The following is a 20,639-nucleotide window of genomic DNA, read 5'->3' as shown; positions in this document are numbered from 1 at the left end:
CTTTGGCTTTAAGAAAGAAATCAAGCTCCCTTCTCTTGTAAAAGCAGATAGAATTGCGAGATCTGGAACTCAAAGACCTTTAGGCCATTAGAGTGGTAGTTAATAATAATAATAATAATAATAATAATAATAATAATAATAATAATAATTTTTATTTATACCCCGCCCTCCCCAGCCAAGGCCGGGCTCAGAGCAGCTTACAAGCAATAATAAAAACAAATTGAATGATTACAACTTAAAAACAAAATTAAAATACAACATTAAAATATGGAAACAAATTGGCTCCAAGCCAAAGGCCAGGCAGAACAACTCTGTCTTACAGGCCCTGCGGAAAGAAATCAGATCCTGCAGGGCCCTGGTCTCATGAGGCAGGCCCTGGCTCTGGTTGAAGCCAATCTAACTTCCTTAGGGCCTGGGACCACTAGGGTGTTGCTATTTATGGACCTTGAGGCTCTCCGTGGGGCATACCGGGAGAGGCGGTCCCGTAGGTATGAGGGTCCTAGGCCGCGAAGGGCTTTAAAGGTCAAAAGCAGCACCTTAAATCTGACCCTGTAATCTATCGGGAGCCAGTGCAGCTTGAAAAGCAGTGGGTGAATATGCTCCTGTGGCAGAGACCCTGTGAGGAGCCTCGCTGCAGCATTCTGCACCCTCTGGAGTTTCTGGGTCAGCTCCAAGGGCAGCCCCGCGTAGAGCGAATTACAGTAGTCAAGCCTGGAGATGACCGTCGCATGGATCACTGTGGCCAGGTCGGGTGATTAAGGGCATTGTGCAACCGTTTTCTGGGGAAGACATTTCCATAGCACTACAAAGGGAAAGCTCTTATGTGAATTTCAGGAGTCATGGTAAGTGAAGGGGTATAATGAAACCAGGCAAGCAGTCCTTCTGCCTGATTTTAAAATTTAATGGAATGTCTTCTCATTCTCTCATTAACATTATTATGTCAATTGTTCCGTTCTGCTGAAAAGCAAGATTTCAGTTTGACTTAGACCAGCCAATGTAGCGGTGTGCTTCAGGGTATTAATCAAAGTAAATTTTTGTAGCCTTTGTGTGTTAATCTAACTGGGTGTTTTGATCTCTATTATCTGAATTTCGGTAGTCTTAAGAGGTCAGCAGCATGGAGCTCTGGTGGTCTACGCTATTTAAAGTCTATTTAGAGAGTTCAGAAAGGCAATTTTAATAACCAAAGGCTATGAGCTAGGCATCTGAGTGGAGGTGGGTGTGGGTGGGAACTTGGAGGACAAAACCAGAGCTATTCTATCCCTTAATCTTAACAGTGCAATCCCATCCACAACCATACATGTCTATTCTATTCTATCCCTTAATCTTAACAGTGCAATCCCATCCACAACCATACATGTATTTCCAGGTCAGTGTGTATAGGATTAACCCATTTGTATAGAAATAAATTAACACTGATTCCAATGAACTTTATACTAAGTAATATATCTTATTAAAGACACCCTCTTCAAAATATCCTAAAGCTATCTAAGCATTTTCATGGTGGGAGATTAATACATTTTGATATGTACAGTGGTACCTCGGGTTACATATGCTTCAGCTTACATACGCTTCAGCTTACAGACTCCACTAACCCAGAAATATTACCTTGGGTTAAGAACTTTGCTTCAGGATGAGAACAGAAATCGTGCTCCGGTGGCGTGGCGGCAGCAGGAGGCCCCATTAGCTAAAGTGGTGCTTCAGGTTAAGAACAGTTTCAGGTTAAGAACAGACCTCCGGAACGAATTAAGTACTTAACCCAAGGTACCACTGTATATGTGGCAAGGAAATTACAGGAAATAACATTTGCAAATGGTTGGTTTAAAGTACATATTCCTTGTCCGCATATATTCTTGGTGTGCTGTTTACTGGATTATTTATAAAGGTTACAATTTAAGCATTACATGTTAATTCGATTTTAATAGGATCATTAACACATTTTCATTATAATTAATGGATCATACATTTTAAACATGCTTGACTTTGGCTGGATTCTGCCCTTAGATTGCACTGCTCCCTGCCCCACCAAACTTCTCCTGAAGATTCAGTATAAATAATACTGATTTTAAATCTTAAAAACCTACACAGACTCTTAAAGCTAAAACCATAAAACAACAATCTTTATGGTTAAATCTTAAATATCTGCTAACACCCATTAGCTTAATCACAGCCACAAAGTGGTGGTCTAGTATGAAGACCTTTACGGAACCACCAGAAAATGCTTCTCCATTAGGGTTTTTGGTTGCAAGATATTGCAAGGACCAAAGACTAATGATTGCATCATTATTCTTCAATCTATAATTCAAGAGCAGTTATGGATAAAACAGGCAGCACCAAGAAGAATAAAATATGAAGCAGCAATAATAATAATAATAATAATAATAATTTATACCCTACCCATTTGACTGGGTTTCCCCAGCCACTCTGGGCGGCTCCCAACAGAAAATTAAAAGCACAATAAAATGCCAAACATTAAAAACTTCCCTAAACAGGGCTGCCTTCAGATGTCTTCTAAAAGTCAGATATAGTGGTACCTCGGGTTAAGTACTTAATTCATTCCGGAGGTCCGTTCTTAACCTGAAACTGTTCTTAACCTGAAGCACCGCTTTACCTAATGGGGCCTCCTGCTGCCGCCGCGCCACCGGAGCACAATTTCTGTTCTCATCCTGAAGCAAAGTTCTTAACCCGAGGTAATGTTTCTGGGTTAGCGGAGTCTGTAACCTGAAGCGTATGTAACCTGAGGTACCACTGTAGTTGTTTATTTCCTGACAGGAGGGTGTTCCACAGGGTGGGCACCACTACCGAGAAGGCCCTCTGCCTGGTTCCCTGTAGCCTCACTTCTCACAGGGAAGGAACCGCCAGAAGGCCCTTGGAGCTGGACCTCAGTGTCTGGGTTGAATGATGGGGGTGGAGACGCTCCTTCAGGCATGCATTTCACCCCTCCGCAAAGGCCTGGGGAAAGAGGTATGTCTTTGCCTGCCATAAGAATGAAAACAGGGTAGGGGCATGATACGTCTTGCGGGGAGATACTGTGTGGCCATCACAATGGAAGTCCTACCTCACCACCCTGCACTTGCAAGCCTTGCTCAGCAAGTGTATCACCAATATGATTTCCTCTGCAGATCTTAATGTGTTCTTTCAGATGCTTAGCCTCCAAGTCTTTTAGGGCTTTGTCATCATAACCATCATAACTTCCTGTAATGGCTCAGTTGTACCAGATGGCTTGAGTTCTACCAGACCCAGAAGACCACTGACAACCATGCAACTCTTAGAATTTGTGTTATATCCGAATAAACAGGAGCACCCATTTGCACCCTGGCTATGGCATTTTGCAAAAGTTGTAACCTTCAGACAGTTCTCAAGGGCCCACCCTACACATCCTACATTACAATAGTCTTATCTGCAGGTTAATGGCCTGGGAAATCTGTGCAATAGACACACAATTATATTCTCCCAACTTGGCAAAGTTTTCAGACTTTTCCTACATATCAGAAGCAGCCCTAAAATCAAGCATTGATATAAGCAAATAGCAGAAACACAAAGAAAAATAGTATTAGAAAATAGTTCAGACAGATTTTTGGAGGGAATGATGTATCAACACCATTTAATATGTCCTCTTTTTCAATCTCCAGCTCTTATTTTATGTACTTCATGACCACCCTGGTATATGTAAGCTAGCAAAGCTAGCTAATACTTTTTCTTTCTCTGTGTGGGTAATAAATCAGGATAACCAACTAAGTAAAATGTCAGTGTTTCCATTTCAGCTACCGTATTTTTCCCTCTATAACACGCAGATTTTTTCTCCTAAAAAGGAAGCGGAAATGTCTGTGCGTGTTATTGAGCGAATGTGTGGTCCCTGGAGCCAAATGGCGTGAGTGGAGGCAAAAAAAAGCAGGCAAAAATCAAATCGCGCGTCTTGGAGAAGGGAAACCTGAAAAGAGGAAGCGGCTGCTTTCCTGCATTCTGCCTCAGGGTCTTACTGCCCACCCACCTCTGTTTCCTTGCTGTGTTTGCTCAAACGGAACAAAGAGCAGGGAAAGCCCCTCCCCTCCAGGCAAGCAGAGGGGAAAGCAGAGTGTCGTCTCTGTGCTCCGTGCTGCTGAAAACATGCAGGAGAGAGAGAGAGAGAGAGAGAGAGAGAGAGAGAGAGAGAGAGAGAGCGCTGGCTGGCTTGGGTGGGTAGGTGAGGGAAAACTTTTGCCTTCCTTTCCTCCCTCCCGTTATACCCCTCTCCTGCATTCTTAGCCAGCTGCTTCTCTGCACACCCCTCTCGTGCTCCTTGTCCGTTCTGTGTTTTTCCTTCCCTCCCCACTTAAAATGTGGTTAAAAAGCATGGATCCACATGGATCCTCAGGATCTTTGCATTGGGTCAGCCCAAATTCACCATCAGATCACATAGCATGTCCATGGCTACAGCCTGCCCCCCAAAAATCACGCACCCACTGTTGCCTGGGGCTGCAATGGTGCAAAAATGTGGTTAAAAAGCATGGATCCACATGGATGCTCAGGATCTTTGCATTGGGTCAGCCCAAATTCACCATCAGAGCACATAGCATGTCCATGGCTACAGCCTGCCCCCCCAAAATCACATACCCACTGTTGCCTGGGGCTGCAATGATGCAAAAACGTGGTTACAAAGCATGGATCCACAGGGATTCTCAGGATTTTGGCATTGGGTCACCCCAAATTCACCATCAGATCACATGTCTGTGGCCACAGCATGAAGCACAAAAATGATACATCCACTGTTTCATTCAGAATGTTTTTTCCCTTGTTTTCCTCCTCTAAAAACAATGTGCGTGTTATGGTCAGGTGCGTGTTATAGAGCGAAAAATACGTCATTTTTGTTTCCCTTTCCTTTTTCCCCTTAAGCAGCTGGAGTGCTACATCTTTGGCCCAATGCAGATCCTTGTGTAGTGCAGGCTTTCCTGGTGATTTGAGGAGTGTCTCAAGATCCAGCATACAACCTGTGGCACGTTCATCATTTAAACTCTGAATTATTTTTCAAAATCTCTTAGCAGCAACAGCTGCTATGACAGTACAGTGTACCCAGCACACCTGACATCTACATTTGCTTCACCACATGCTAACAGATTTCCCTCAAGCCTCCAACACACTGCTCTTTTTGGCCAGTGCTTGGCAGCCTCTCTGTTGCTGCTTTCATTGCTACTATTTCTGGAGTTTGCTTAAATAACTTTCATAAAGGAAACTAGAAGAGACACAAATGCCTGCCTTCATCTATACTCCTGCACCAGAGCTGGTCCGGTTTCCATTGCTTCCTGTAATGGCTTAGTTGGTTAGAGCATGGTGCTGATAACACCAAGGTTGCAGATTCGATGCCCGTATGGGACAGCTGCATATTTCTGCATTGCAGGGTAGGTGGATAGATGATCCTCTCAGGGTCACTTCCAACTCTAGAATTCTATGATTTTATGGACTCATAACATAAGCTTCACTGGTTCAGTTGCCCTCAACATCCTAGAACATTGATGGGGAACTGTAGCCCTCTAGGTGGCATTGAACTAAGGTACCCCTGCCCGTACGGGCCAGTTGTGTCCGACTCTAGGGTTGTGCGCTCATCTCACTTAAGAGGCCGGGAGCCAGCGCTGTCCGCAGACACTTCCGGGTCACATGGCCAGAGTGACGAAGCTGCTCCAGGGCAGCACACGGAAACGCCGTTTACCTTCCCGCTATAAAGCGGTACCTATTTATCTACTTGCACTTAGGGGTGCTTTTGAACTGCTAGGTGGGCAGGAGCTGGGACTGAAAGACGGGAGCTCACCCCGCCGCAGGGATTCGAACCGCCGACCATACGATCAGCAAGTCCTAGGCACTGAGGTTTTACCCACAGCGCCACCCATGACCCGCCGGCATTGAACTACAACTTCCATAATCCCTGACCCTTGACCATGCTGTGGGGGCCAAAGAGGGGGATCCCTGGGATCTGATGGATCCTAAGTCTTTCCTAGTACCCCCTCACAACCCCAAACCAGAAGGAAATTTAGACATGCCCCAGGTGAGCGGATATTACATGAGTGATACTTTTGGATACAGTGGTACCTCGGGTTACAAACGCTTCAGGTTACAGACACTTCAAGTTACAGACTCTAACCCAGAAATAGTACCTGAGGTTAAGAATTTTGCTTCAGGATGAGAACAGAAATTGTGCGGTGGTGGTGCGGGAGGCCCCATTAGCTAAAGTGGTACAGGTACCTCAGGTTAAGAACAATTTTAAGTTAAGAATGGACCTCGAGAATGAATTAAGTTCTTAACCCGAGGTACCACTGTATAAGGTTTCTTAGTCAAGCATTGCATGCAAGTTTTGTTTGTTGAACTCAAACCATAAAGACCTGCCTCCTTATAGGGAGAGTAGCAGATGTTACTGAGACTGCACTGATTTGATATTTTGTGGCAGGGCAGTATCGGTGCCAAGACCTGCCCCTATTATAAAGTTTCAGGATACCCCTGTCCCTCTCCCCTAGTGGAGCTTCACAGTGCAAGTAATTCCAACAATGATTTTCTATCACCATCGCACAAACAGATAGGGGTCTGTGGAATCCTTAAAATGTCCAAATCCTCATTTCTCCTATAGAACTGGAAAGCTATGCCAGCTGCTCCCACAAAGCCTTTAGCAGGACTGCTAACTTTAAAGCTGGATATTTGTAGTTTCTTTGATAGTTGTGTCAAAAGCCAGGTTGTGTGTCCTCTCCAGTTAACTGGCTTTCCAACACTGGCAGGGCACAGAGTCAAGACATCATAATAGTGGCTAAGCTAGCCACCTGCTGTGATAAGTCAGTACTGTAGGTAATGCACTCCTTGCCGTGTTCCACTCACTGTGCTCACAGAGACCCCCCCCTTTTACAGCAGCTTTTAAAGAACTGTATGATCAGCCTTTAAGGTCCTTTGACACAACATTAAAAGCAACAGGGAGCCACCAGAATAGCATTTCCCCGACTGAGATATTGACGGGAACCAGAAAAGTCCTGCTGAGCTAAAGGAAAGCATTTTGGGGGCTTTGAATGGCATTCAGCAAGGTGCATCTAAATGCTAGGGTCTCAAGTACGCAAGCCACATGTTCTTTGGCCAGTCCTGAATTACTTTCATAGATTTCAGTGAGACTCCTTTGTGAGAATTACTCCAAAATAAATGGTTTGGGGTTGCAGCTTAATAGCCTGTTCTACAGCTCAGTTATGCTGAAGCACTTGGTTTTAGGACTTGGCCCTACTGAAGTCAGTAAGGCTAAATTGGTTTTAATACAAGCATTTTACATGGTCCACATTGTCCACCAGATGAAAAGATGTGCCATTGATCCATTGTATGGCTCCATTTGTGCAATAGCCTGCTGTCCTATATCTTTAACTTTCAAGTGCGGACAGTCTTGCCAATGCTACTAGCTTTGTCTGAAGTGGCTCCAAAAAAATATTAATTTCTCTTATACCCTGAATTAGAAACTACAGTGTCAGTATGTTTTCCTTAGGCACCTTTTGCAATCTGTCCAGATGTGCAGAAGGCCAGTTACTTGCTGAATTATGTCTAAAATTTGGGTTGTAATCATTTTGGGTTGGATTTTCAGTCTTGTGTTGCTATCATTCAAAAAGCTAGCCAGTGTGGTTGAAGACTCCTAAAACAGCTGTGAATTCTTTTTTGTAGTTGGACCTAACCACCTAGTAGGGAGCTTAATAGATTAGCTTATTCCATTTCCCCCATTTACTTATTTGGATTTTGATTCCTTTGGGAATGTAAATTCATCTCACCTTACAACAAGAGATACTAAGAGAGAGAGAAACTGAGATTGGCTGGCCCAAAGTCAATGAAGTTCATGGCTGAGTAGGGATTTGAACCAGGGTGTGTTCAGCACACCAATTCTAGTTCTGATTTACAATTTTCTAATTTGCAGGGCCAAAGCTCAGTAGTAGAGCACATGCTTTGCAAACAAAGGGTTCAGTCCCCAGCATCTCCAGGCAAACCTAGGAGACAATCTTGTCCAACTCTGGGAAATTGCTGCCAAACAGTATAGACCTGTTTTCCCCAATCTGTTGTCCTCCATAGCTAGATGGGCTAATGATTTGACTTGGAATAAGTCAGCTTCCTATACTCCTACTCACAAACTCTCCCTAGAACAGCACCAAAGGGAAGAGGCCCCTATGTTAATGAGTTGGGGTAACCAATGTGGTCCCCTTCATGGATCACTGCCTTGCCGTGGCGAAGGGGCTTGAATAACTCAGAGAAGCTATGAGCTATGCCGTGCAGGGCCACCAAAGATGGACAGGTCATAGTGGAGAGTTTTGACCAAACGTGATCCACCTGGAGCAGGAACCGGCAAGCCACTCCAGTATCCCTGCCAAGAAAACTCCATGGACAAAGACAACAGGCATATAAAAGTTATGACGCTGAAAGATGAGCCCCTCAGGTCGGAAGGCGTCCAACATGCTACTGGGGAAGAGCGGAGGACAAGTACAAGTAGATCCAGAGCTGATGAAGTGGCTGGGCCAAAGCCGAAAGGACACTCAGTTGGGGATATGCCTGGAAATGAAAGGAAAGTCCAATGCTGTAAAGAAAAATATTGCATAGGAACCTGGAATGTACGAACCATGAACCTTGGTAAGTTGGATGTGGTCAAAAATGAGATGGCAAGAATAAATATTGACATCCTGGGCATCAGTGAACTAAAACGGACAGGAATGGGCGAATTCAGTTCGGATGACCATCATATCTACTACTGTGGGCAAGAATCCCGTAAAAGAAATGGAGTGGCCCTCATAGTCAACAAAAGAGTGGCAAAAGCTGTACTGGGGTGCAATCTCAAAAATGATAGAATGATCTCGATACGAATCCAAGGCAGACCTTTTAACATCACAGTAATCCAAGTTTATGCACCAACCACTGGTGCTGAAGAAACTGAAATTGACCAATTCTATGAAGACTTACAACACCTTATAGAAATGACACCAAAGAAGGATGTTGTTCTCATTATAGTGGTTTGGAATGCTAAAGTAGGGAATCAAGAGATAAAAGGAACAACTGGCAAGTTTGGCCTTGGAGTTCAAAACGAAGCAGGCCAAAGGCTAATAGAGTAATGCCAAGAGAACAAGCTGGTCACCACAAACACACTTTTCCAACAACACAAGAGACGACTCTACACATGGACATCACCAGATGGGCAGCATCGAAATCAGATTGATTATATTCTCTGCAGCCAAAGATGGAGAAGCTCTATACAGTCAGCAAAAACAAGACCTGGAGCTGACTGTGGCTCAGATCATCAGCTTCTTATAACAAAATTCAAGCTTAAACTGAAGAAAGTAGGAAAAACCACTGCGCCGGTAAGATACAATCTAAGTCAAATCCCTTATGAATACACAGTGGAAGTGAGGAACAGGTTTAAGGATTTTGATTTGCTGGACAGAGTGCCTGAAGAACTATGGATGGAGGCTCGTAACATTATACAGGAGGAAGCAACTAAAACCATCCCAATGAAAAGGAAATGCAAGAAAGCAAAGTGGCTGTCCGACGAGGCCTTACAAATAGCGGGAGAGAGAAGGAAAGCAAAATGCGAGGGAGATAGTGAAAGATACAGGAAATTGAATGCAGATTTCCAAAAAATAGCAAGGAGAGACAAGAAGACCTTCTTAAACGAGCAATGCAAAGAAACCAATAGAACGGGAAAAACCAGAGATCTGTTCAAGAAAATTGGAGATATGAAAGGAACATTTTATACAAAGATTACCATAATAAAAGACAAAAGTGGAAAGGACCTAACAGAAGCAGAAGACATCAAGAAGAGGTGGCAAGAATACACAGAGGAACTATACCAGAAAGAAATGGATGCCTCATATACCCCAGGTAGTGTGGTTGCTGACCTTGAGCCAGACATCCTGGAGAGTGAAGTCAAATGGGCCTTAGCAAGCATTGCTAATAACAAGGCCAGTGGAAGTGATGATATTCCAGCTGAACTATTTAAAATTTAAAAGATGATGCTGTTAAGGTGCTACTCAATATGCCAGCAAATTTGGAAAACTCAGCAATGGCCAGAGGATTGGAGAAGATAAGTCTACATCCCAATCCCAAAGAAGGGCAGTGCCACAGAATGCTCCAACTACTGCACAATTGCACTCATTTCACATGCTAGCAAGGTTATGCTTAAAATTCTATAAGGCAGGCTTAAGCAGTATGTGGACCGAGAACTCCCAGAAGTGCAAGCTGGATTTCGAAGGGGTAGAGGAACCAGAGACCAAATTGCAAACATGCGCTGGATTATGGAGAAAGCTAGAGAGTTCCAGAAAGACGTCTACTTCTGCTTCATTGACTATGCAAAAGCCTTTGACCGTGTCGACCACAGCAAACTATGGCAAGTTCTTAAAGAAATGGGAGTGCCTGATCACCTCATCTGTCTGCTGAGAAATCTCTATGTGGGACAAGAAGCTACAGTTAGAACTGGATATGGAACAACTGATTGGTTCAAAATTGGGAAAGGAGTACAGCAAGGCTGTATATTGTCTCCCTGCTTATTTAACTTATATGCAGAATTCATCATGCGAAAGGCTGGGCTGGATGAATCCCAAGCCGGAATTAAGATCGTCGGAAGAAATATCAACAACCTCAGATATGCAGATGACACAACCTTGATGGCAGAAAGTGAGGAGGAATTAAAGAACCTTTTATTTATTTATTTTTAAATAATTTTTATTAACAGGCCAATCACATCACATTATTCAAATCACATTAGTTCCAAATTATACAGCCAAATTTTAAATTTTGTTGAGGGTACCCATACATCAAGCTCCGCACGAGTCCAAAATTCCGGATAACTCCAGGCATCACTTATTTTACTGCTTTAATTAGTCAGTTCTATCCAGTTCAATCTGGATAGTTAAATAACCTTTTAATGAGGGTGAAAGAGGAGAGTGCAAAATATGGTTTGAAGCTCAACATAAAAAAAATGAAGATCATGGCCACTGGGCCCATCACCTCTTGGCAAATAGAAGAGGAAGAAATGGAGGCAGTGAGAGATTTTACTTTCTTGGGCTCCATGATCACTGCAGATGGTGACAGCAGCCATGAAATTAAAAGACGCCTGCTCCTTGGGAGAAAGGCGATGGCAAACCTAGACAGCGTCTTAAAAAGCAGAGACATCACCTTGCCAACAAAGGTCCGTATAGTTAAAGCCATGGTTTTCCCAGTAGTGATGTATGGAAGTAAGAGCTGGACCATAAAGAAGGCTGATCGCCGAAGAATTGATGCTTTTGAATTATGGTGCTGGAGGAGACTCTTGAGAGTCCCATGGACTGCAAGAAGATCAAACGTATCCATTCTTAAGGAAATCAGCCCTGAGTGCTCACTGGAAGGACAGATCCTGAAGCTGAGGCTCCAATACTTTGGCCACCTCATGAGAAGAGAAGACTCCCTGGAAAAGACCCTGATGTTGGGAAAGATGGAGGGCACAAGGAGAAGGGGACGACAGAGGACGAGATGGTTGGATAGTGTTTTCGAGGTTACCAGCATGAGTCTGACCAAACTGCGGGAGGCAGTGGAGGACAGGAGTGCCTGGCGTTCTCTGGTCCATGGGGTCACGAAGAGTCGGACACGACTAAACAACTAAACAACAACAACAATGTGGTACCTTCCATATGTTTTGGATCACAACTCTCATCATTTCTGATCCTTGTATTATTTGCAGCTATTGAGAATTGTAGTCCACAGCATATGGAGGGTACTGTATCGGCTACCCTTGTTGATGGGCAGGTTTAAGTGAAGGCAGGATACATGCTCTTACTTTTCAACATTTGTCTAACTTTGGATAAGGCAGGGGGGTTGAAAGTAGTCCAGAGCCTTAATTCCGTAAATGGGTGTACTTGCAGTACGAGTACAGAAAACAGCAGCAAGCATGCAAAATCTTCTCTCGAAAGCTATTGGTATTTGGGTACACATTTTATGTCTCCTCTTTTTCTTATCTTGGCCAAACATTTCTACTGTCCATGAAATAGCAAGTGCATTGATTTAATTTTAAAATAACAAAGCACAAGATATCAGCCAACCTTGTTCAAAGTGTTTTAGTCTAAGTTTTAAAACATTTCTGGCTGGTACCTCTTTTTCTAGAAAAATAGCACTGTTATGTATAAAATCTTGAGCTATATACATACATCACCTAAACATCACCTAAAATAGAAGCCCTTTTCAGACTACATTTGTGGAGATTATGAACAGCAGGTGGAGAAGAGAGCATTGTAGTGGCAAGCTTTGCCTTCAGCCTATACTTGTTCATTTGATGATACAACTAGGTCAAAGGTTCACACATCTGTTCAAACATTGGGACATCTTTACTTGAATGGGATCCTAGGTCCATCTCCTATGCATGTTCATTCTTCTGCCCTCCATGTTGTACAAAAAGGACTTTGATCGTTAGGCAGAAAGAACGTTTTATGAAAAATTCTATGAAGGAAGGAGGTGGGGGAAAGCCCAACTAGGTAGAAAGGCCATAAGCAGTTGATACTTACCACCGGCAAATCACAAACCAGCTTGATACTGCCAAACAACTGAACACAATTACACCTAAAATGATGGAGACTAGAGAACGCTTGGAAAGCCTTCCAGAATCTGAAACAATGAAATGTTAAATTATACTTCTTAACTAGGCGGATAGGTAGTTTTATGCTGCCAATGAGACTTCAGAGGTCTGCTGTCATCACACAACTCATAATTCTCCTCTGCCACTGTTACCAATGGAAACTCAATACTGTTTTGGCAGTGAGAGGGCTGTGAGCACTATTTTGGATTTAGGTAGTAATGGCTGGTGGCAAGCTACAGAACTTTCCTATCTGCAGTGTATATGATTTCCAACTTATGCATGCTGAAGGTCTCTCCTTCCTTCACTCTGCACCATGCAACAATGCTAGTCTTTCTTTCTTTCTTTCTATAAAATGTATATAATCTTTTCAAAGGCTATCTATATTTGACACCAGAATATTTAATGTCTTGAAAATTGAAAGACAACCCCCCACAAGCAATGGAATTCACTTGCAAAGTGTATCACTCCTCCTGCAAATGAGATTTTCTTTTCATATTTCAATAACTAATATAAAGATCAAATACAGAGTTATATGACTGAGACTGAGAGTGTTTCTTGTAGCTATTGTCTGTAAAAAATGTTCTATTGCTCCTCTCTCTATGCAGGGTCTCAGCTAAGCTATTGGTCTGCCTTGCTAGGGTGTGGGAGGAGAGTAGTGAATGGGTGAAAATACTTATTTTATTACATTTATATTTTACCTTTCCTCCCAAAGAAGCCTAATATGTGGATTTAATTTGCAGGTCAAACCACAGGACAATAACAGATCAATCTCATATCTTGCTTGCTAACTTTTTGACAACTAAAGACCAGTTGATGTTGTCAATTTGACAATGATGTGGAAGCAACTTCCATCATCAAGTACATTGTACAAGTTCCATCATCAAGTACATTGGCTTGTACTTGTAATACTCCTATTCACATGGCAAGGATCATTGCCTGAGGACTACACACTCACTCACTCACTCACTCACTCACTCACTCACTCTCACACTCTTATTTGTAGACTTCACCTCTGCCATGTCCATTAAATTGAGCACTTCAGCTACTTTTCTGCATAGACAGTTGCGGTTGGAAGTAAAGCATTGGCTCTGTGTGTCCATTTTGTCTGCACATGTGCACTAGAGTCAAATTGCATTCAGGCCCATCCTTCTATTCCAATATCATTTCCAGAAACCCACAAGAGTGTCTGAAACCAGAATAATTACACTGCTTATATTCCCAAGATTTCTACAAAAGATAAAAAGGAGACAATGACATACCAGGGACAGGTACTAGAAACCAAGGACCCTTGGAAAACACACGTTTCCAGGGGTCAGATCTTCTACTACACCAGTATGGGGACCAGCCCTACCATTAGGCAAAGTGACAGGGTCACTCCAGGTGAGGAAGCTGGGCAGTGAAATGTTGGGAGCACACAGTTACATGTAGTCTGCCCTGCACCTCCTAAGTTCAACTGGTCTTTCAGGTGCAATGGATTGTGCTGTCCCATTGCCAATGTTGAAGTATAATCTAATTGCCAATCCAGTTGGCTTCTGTGCACGGAATGGGAAAGGGCACCATCCCTAGTCTTCATCTCATGTAGCAAAATATATTGGGCTGGCCCTGACCACTGCATAGGAGCCACAGGAGGTGGGCAGGTCACATGACTAGTCCAATAATGGTACTGCATATTATGGGTACAGAGTGGGACCAAACATCACAGAAGCAGGGTGTTTTTTTATGTTGGTGCACCTTGAGGAAATCATTCCTTCTAATAGTGACCCAAGTCTGACCATCCATGTGCTTATGTAGCCAGAACAGCAAAGGAATCAGCATACTTAGGGTGACCCAGAGGTATATGCATGCGTGCAGAAAAATTGCAAGGAAAAGAACTAAGGGTGGAGGGGGAACTCTAAAACATAAGAACTCAATGACAACGAATGTTGAAAGATTGCAGCTCCCTTCATAGGAACTTAAGATCAGCCTCCTGAATCAGGTCAATGGCCCATCTAGTCCAACATCCTGTTTTCACAGTGGCTGACCAGATGCCTGCAAGCAGGGCATGAGGAGGAGGAGGAGGAGGAGGAGGAGGAGAGTAGTAGTAGTAGTAGTAGTAGTAGGGATTTGATATCCCGCTTTATCACTACCCGAAGGAGTCTCAAAGCAGCTAACATTCTCCTTTCCTTTCCTCCCCCACAACAAACACTCTGTGAGGTGAGTGGGGCTGAGAGACTTCAAAGTAGTGTGACTAGCCCAAGGTCACCCAGCAGCTGCATGTGAAGGAGCGTGGATGCGAACCCAGTTCACCAGATTACAAGACTACCGCTCTTAACCACTACACCGCACTGGCAACAGCACTCTGCCCACTTGTGACCACAGCAACTGGTATTAAAAGGCAAGATGTCGTTGATAGCCTTGTCATCCATGAATGTGTCCAGTCCTCTTTTAAAGCCATCCAAGCTGATGGCCATACATTATTCACATGTACAGGGCAAGTGTGGGCTGCCCTCAAAGTCACACTTCTGTTCCTGTCCTCACCATTGCCAAAGCTGAGAATAATTTCTGCCTTGTTTAGGTGTGGAGATCCTTGGTTAAACAACCCCTCGGCCTTAGGTTTGCCAGGAATACACTGCAACATTCTGATGCAGGGCCCTGCTTGTTGGCCTATAAAGATTCTTTCAAAGATCAGTGAAATGAACAGTCTATATTGTAAATGAAAATACCCATGCAAAAGTGCTGGTATTATGTATGCATATAACAATAATTAAAAGCAAAGCAAAATTCAATCAAGAGGTTTTTCCCTCCCTAGAAGAAGACGATTAAGAAGATTAATACCCAAACAAGTGTTAGGAACAGAGTCATCTGAGGAACAAAACTGCAAGCTATCTGTTACAGGTTGAATGGTTATTAGGCATATTAGACAAATGAAGTAAGGAATAATTAAAACAGTGCCATCAAAAGGTTTTTAACAACTTAATGGAAAAAGCAACTATCGTGCTTCAAACCAAGGACAAAAGAAACAAGACACCAAAAAGACCCAAGGATTTCTACTTCACATTTTATGTACAACAATAGGCTTATTTTTGACAGATGAGTAGTGTTGTTGCCTTCAGACAACAAACTTCATAGGTTTGCAGTAGCCTCCCATCTACTCCAGCTTCCACACTTTCCATTTAATTTGGAACAGGACTCCAGGAAGAGGTCTGTGAGGTAAAGCATTCCTCTTAGGGCAAACTGGGTTGCAACAAAACTAAGATACAGTATGCCTTAGTCAGAACTGTCAGTTTCAGAATGATTAACAAAAAAATCCTAGCATGAGGGACAGTCTGCAGTAGTGGTCTTAATGTTAGATGTGGACCAAATAGTACTGGCTTCTAAACTCATTTGGACATAAAGCTTTGTTAGATAGCTTTGGACAATCTCAGACCTACTTCACAAGGGTAGTTGTGATGGGAAGATACCAATGTCAGTTGCCCTGCGTTGGAGAAAGCAGCATTCAAGTGTAATAAATAAGAATAATTTAAGACATCCTGGCATGTTCCAAGTATGAATGGAGGTTGAATGAGTGCGCAGCATAAAATATTATTAGACCTCTTACAGATGTTAAGAGCACTTTAGTTAGAAGTCTGAAGTTGCTGGAATAATGTAATTCACACTAATCTTTTTTCAATTGCTCTACAACACTACCGTACCAATCATTTGCAACTTGGGATGCTCTTCTGGGCTAACAAGAGAAATCACAGGCAGCTCAAGGTTTGCTTTAGTTATCTCATCCAGACTGCCTTCACAGTTCTGTATTTTTATTATGGCAACTGCCGACGAATCCCCAAGCTTACTTGGAGAGAAAGGCTGGTGAACTTGACTTATCTGCTTAGGATGCAGACCTGCCTAGCTTGTGGCCCACCAGGATGAATGCAGCTCAGACAGACATGTTGAATACAGCTTGATCCCTGTGACCTTTCTTATAAATGCCTGCTTAGAATTCAAACCTAAGGCCTGCCATAACCCTGGAGCCAGAGTCCTTCACTTCAAGAAATGAGAATAAGGACTCTGAAGCGGAAGAGGGAGAGCATGTAGGGTCAGCCTCAGAAGCACTTCCAGAAGACATGCCTGGGGTGGGGTGTCAGTGCTCCTCTGGCCTGAGGATTCTGCATTGCCACCCTAAGTCTCCCTCCCTGACAATTATGTTTATTGATTTTCCAAATTATTACAAATCCTTCTCTCAAGGAAATAACTTTTGACACTCTTTCTTTGAAGAGAACCTCAGGAGTACTGCTCCACACACCAGCTCTCTGTGGGCCAGATCTTGTAGGCAGACAGTTCTTTTCAGAGACCTCTAATGGGCATGGCAGTTATGTTTATCAGACACCCAAACTTCTTTAACTTCAGTTTGGAACCATAATAACTGCCTGGGCCTAAACCCTTTCCCTTTTAGTGTAAAACTAAATAAATAACTAGCTGTTTACTGATTGAAAAAGCTAAGACTGAGGCATTTAATCAAGCACAAAAGGATTTATGGCATGTAAAGGAACATAAATGCAGCCTGGCTGTGCGGGCCACCCGCTGGTTCAAAAATTGTTATTAACTATCCAAGGATTATACTGAATTTCATATGGTAGCACAAGTCCTGGAATTACCATACGTACATGACATAAAAGGGAATGAGGAAGTTTATCTAATCCCACCAGTGAGAGTTACTGCTGCTGCTGTTGTTCAGAAGAAGAAAACGTCAGACATGTTTTCCCACACCTTTGTTCATAGGAGCCAACTCCTAGTGGCCGAGGTCCCTTCACCCCAAAAAATATTTGAGGGCCCCCAAGTTAATGGACATGGGTGTGGTGCCGTGTCATGTAATCAATTATGTGGGGTAGGGCTCACTTTGGCCCCTCCAATATTTTATTGGCACTCCTGCCTTTGTTACACTATCCAAAACTGCAAAGACTGCCTCCTTGGACTCTCAACACCTGAGTTCTTACTTCTACTTAACCAGGAAGCAGATTTAAGCCAGTCTCTCTCTCTCTCTCTCTCTCTCTCTCTCTCTCTCTCTCTCTCCCTCTCCCCTACCACAGTGGCTGGTTTGTGTTCTTTACAGTGACCCTTACATTTAGAAGTCTGCTGTGATCATTCAGTGTTGATAAGTATGAAACAGCGGAAGATAATTACAGTGGTTCTCACATAAATGACTACAGCATGTGTGAATGACAGAGAATGACTTTGAGATTGCCTCATTGTTTTATGTTGCTAAGTTTTAACCAGCAAAGCAGTGCAGTCACCTCACCTTTGCATGATTTCCCATCTTCTGCCAGTTCATAGGGATCTGTGCAAAGACACTGGAATGAGCCTTGGGTATTGACACATTGAGCAGAGGAGTGGCATGGGGGATTGGTTTTATTTTCACATTCGTTGATGTCTAAAGAGAAACACAAAAGTTAAAACAAAGTTATAAACTCAAAGTGTATTTCTAGAAGGCGGATCCTAAAATATGCTGCATTTGCACAAAAAGATAAGCTATTAATTCTGGCTTAATAAACCCAGATATGCATGGGCAGTCTGCACTAGCACCAAGAGAGTTCTGATGGAAATAGAAACAGTATTAGAAACTGCTGTTGTTTGCTTATTTTTCCAGAACAGAAATCAAACCTCCTTTTTTTGGGTGTTTTGCCTCTTTCTTAGGTAGGGGAAACTGAGTTCTTGAGTTTCTTACATTTCAAAGGGGCCGTCAAGCCTAAAAGGGTTTGGGAGCTGCTGTTGTAAAGCATTTGAAAAAAAACAACAAGATTTGTTCAACCAGATACTTTTTTATTAATTTATTCATAATTTGCTTCACTGTGGCTGGATCTAGACACATGAAAGAAGTGTTTCAGTTTAAAGTGTTGTAAACTTAAACAGGGAAAACAGGTAGAGAAAAACGGGGCTCCATGTCACCACCAAATGGCACAATGTTATATTGCACATAGAACGCATATAAATCACATTTTCTTCACCATTCTGGCTGAGTCCTAGCTGAGCCCTGTGTGTGCAGTACATTGTATAAACACACATGGAGCAAAGGAAGAGCTAACTGAACTAACAGCCATGCAAGCAGCCTAGGATTGTGTTTTTCTTTTGACTTAGTGCACTTCCCATTCTACTGCTTGTTTCCATAGCCTGCCGTACATAGTTTAACATATTAACCACCTATTGGAGAATAAACGACTGGTTCGCGCAAGTTTTTCCATTCAGCTTGTTGCCAGAATATTAATCTGCTAGGGGACAAAATATTATTATAATCCATCTCTTTCTTTGCTTCGCAACTAGGTGGGAAAAATTCAGGGGACTCACAGGATGTGACTAAAAGAGAGAGTTACAATTCCCTATCCCTATTTCATTTCAAGTGTACCATTATCTGAATCACTGTCTCTTCCAAGCAATGTTGATAAGCGGGCCTAACTGAGTACCAACTGTAGCTCCTGCATGCAAATGAATTCACCTGTTGTAATGTCTTCCTCAGTATGAGCTTGTTAAATTTCTCTCTCTCTCCTGATGCTTTCCTCCCCCTTAATGAAGGTTGAATATGCATGTGCACAGACATGCTGGGAAATGTTACGTACGGTGACTTGTAGAAATGTAATGTAAGTGAGAGCGAAGTCTTAAATTGATGCAATGCATTGAAATGAACTCATGCAGTTCTTCACTTTCAAGGCATTGGAAGGGGGATTGAGTGCCTGTGGTGCTTGATTTACTGGATCCAGTAGGAAACCATCTGTGCTAATAGTTTTTATAATGTGAAGGAGGGGATCATGATAGTAACTCAAAGAAGAAGACAATCTCTCTTTCTGGGCCTTCCTAGTGTTAAAGATAGGGGAAAATTTGTTCAGCTCACATTTTAAGGCATTCTATCTCCTTCACAGTTCCCAAACCAGACTTGATCATGTCCTTTCCTTGTCCATGTACCGAAGTCAATTGGATTGGCCTTTGGATTGCACTGGCAATAGGAAATAATTTCCTGCCACATCTGAAAGAGCAGGTGCGGTGCAAGCCACAGGGCACAGGCAGCGGTTGTTAGTATTTATATTGTATTTGAGTTATAAATGTATTTCACAAAGAATAAATGGTATTGGGGAAATTAGGGCGCTGGCAGTTGGTTGGTTATTTTCTTGGTTGATTCTTTGATTATGAACATTGAGTGGTGACTTCAAGCAGATGCTGTCTGGAGGAGTTTGTGAGAAAAGGCAAGCTATGGATTAATAACCTATGCGCTGCTAGGAAGAAGTTTTGAAAACAAAAGGGACTAAACCCTCTCTTGGGCTCAAGGGAGAGAAATGAATTTCAAGTCTTGCGTAAGGCTTCTTTTTTAAAAAAATCACAAATAGCTAACAGCCGTGTCGTCCAACATTTCACTGCAACAGCTTCCCCACCCAAGGATCAGTCACCTGGGATGGCCTCCTCACTCTGCCTAATTGTGGGACAAGTGCCCCTGCCCCCAAAATACTGGTGTAGTAAAATATCTGACCACCTGGAAGCATATACTCTTCAATTTGAGCACTACTTTTTTTTTGTTTGTTTCCCCAACTGTGGCAATGAAGAGACAAATAATATTATAGTTGGGGGGGGGGTGTTTCTTTGCGGAAAGAACCCCCACATCCCTGGGCATACCTCAATGCATTTTGTTCTATATTTTTGGTGCAACCAAATAAAAATGCAGCAATGTATGTTTGAAAAAGGTGCTAGCAGCAGAAAGCTTTTTCTTCCCGTAGGAGAGAACGAGCTGATCAGATGCAGTCTTATTTTATTTCTCAGGCAAAAAACTTGGATATGGATATGGGTATCCTGGCTAAACCCTGTTAATGCCTGCTGCTAATTAAATCCTACAAGCTTTTTAGTTTTTCAAAATGCACACAGGCCCTCCATGGGCATTAAAGCATCCTATGATTCTGTGAATCCTATTGCTTCCTTTTGATCTGTATTCCTTTACACTGAGAGCAAGAAGGAGCGTGGTCAGGCAAGCTGCCCAGTTTGGGTTATGTTTTAGTTGCATTCTGGGAGACTTGGCTCAGTCTGTTGCTTAACTCACAAATATATGGAGCAGAGTAATGGTTTGTGGGGACGATCACGTCTT

General features: G+C 42.8%; 1 protein-coding gene across 5 annotated transcripts in view; it reads right to left on the bottom strand.

Moving 5' to 3' along the window:
• Positions 1 to 20,639, bottom strand: part of TPO (thyroid peroxidase) — a 114,310-nt gene that overhangs the window by 8,445 nt on the left and 85,226 nt on the right. For 3 of the 5 annotated variants that reach the window (XM_081856919.1, XM_081856918.1, XM_081856917.1), the window contains exons 14-15: positions 17,820 to 17,951; positions 12,492 to 12,591 (exon numbers count right to left, since the gene is read on the bottom strand). In XM_081856919.1, coding sequence (XP_081713045.1) covers positions 12,492 to 12,591; positions 17,820 to 17,951 — 232 coding nt within the window. The remainder of the gene's footprint in view (positions 1 to 12,491; positions 12,592 to 17,819; positions 17,952 to 20,639) is intronic. The other 2 variants (XM_081856920.1, XM_081856921.1) reach the window with 1 other exon arrangement.

Source organism: Podarcis erhardii (assembly GCF_964252035.2).
Source record: "Podarcis erhardii genome assembly, chromosome: 3".
In the NCBI taxonomy this organism is placed as follows: domain Eukaryota; kingdom Metazoa; phylum Chordata; class Lepidosauria; order Squamata; family Lacertidae; genus Podarcis; species Podarcis erhardii.
The sequence above is the reverse complement of the archived record's forward strand: the minus strand, read 5'-3'. Positions and strand labels throughout refer to the sequence as shown.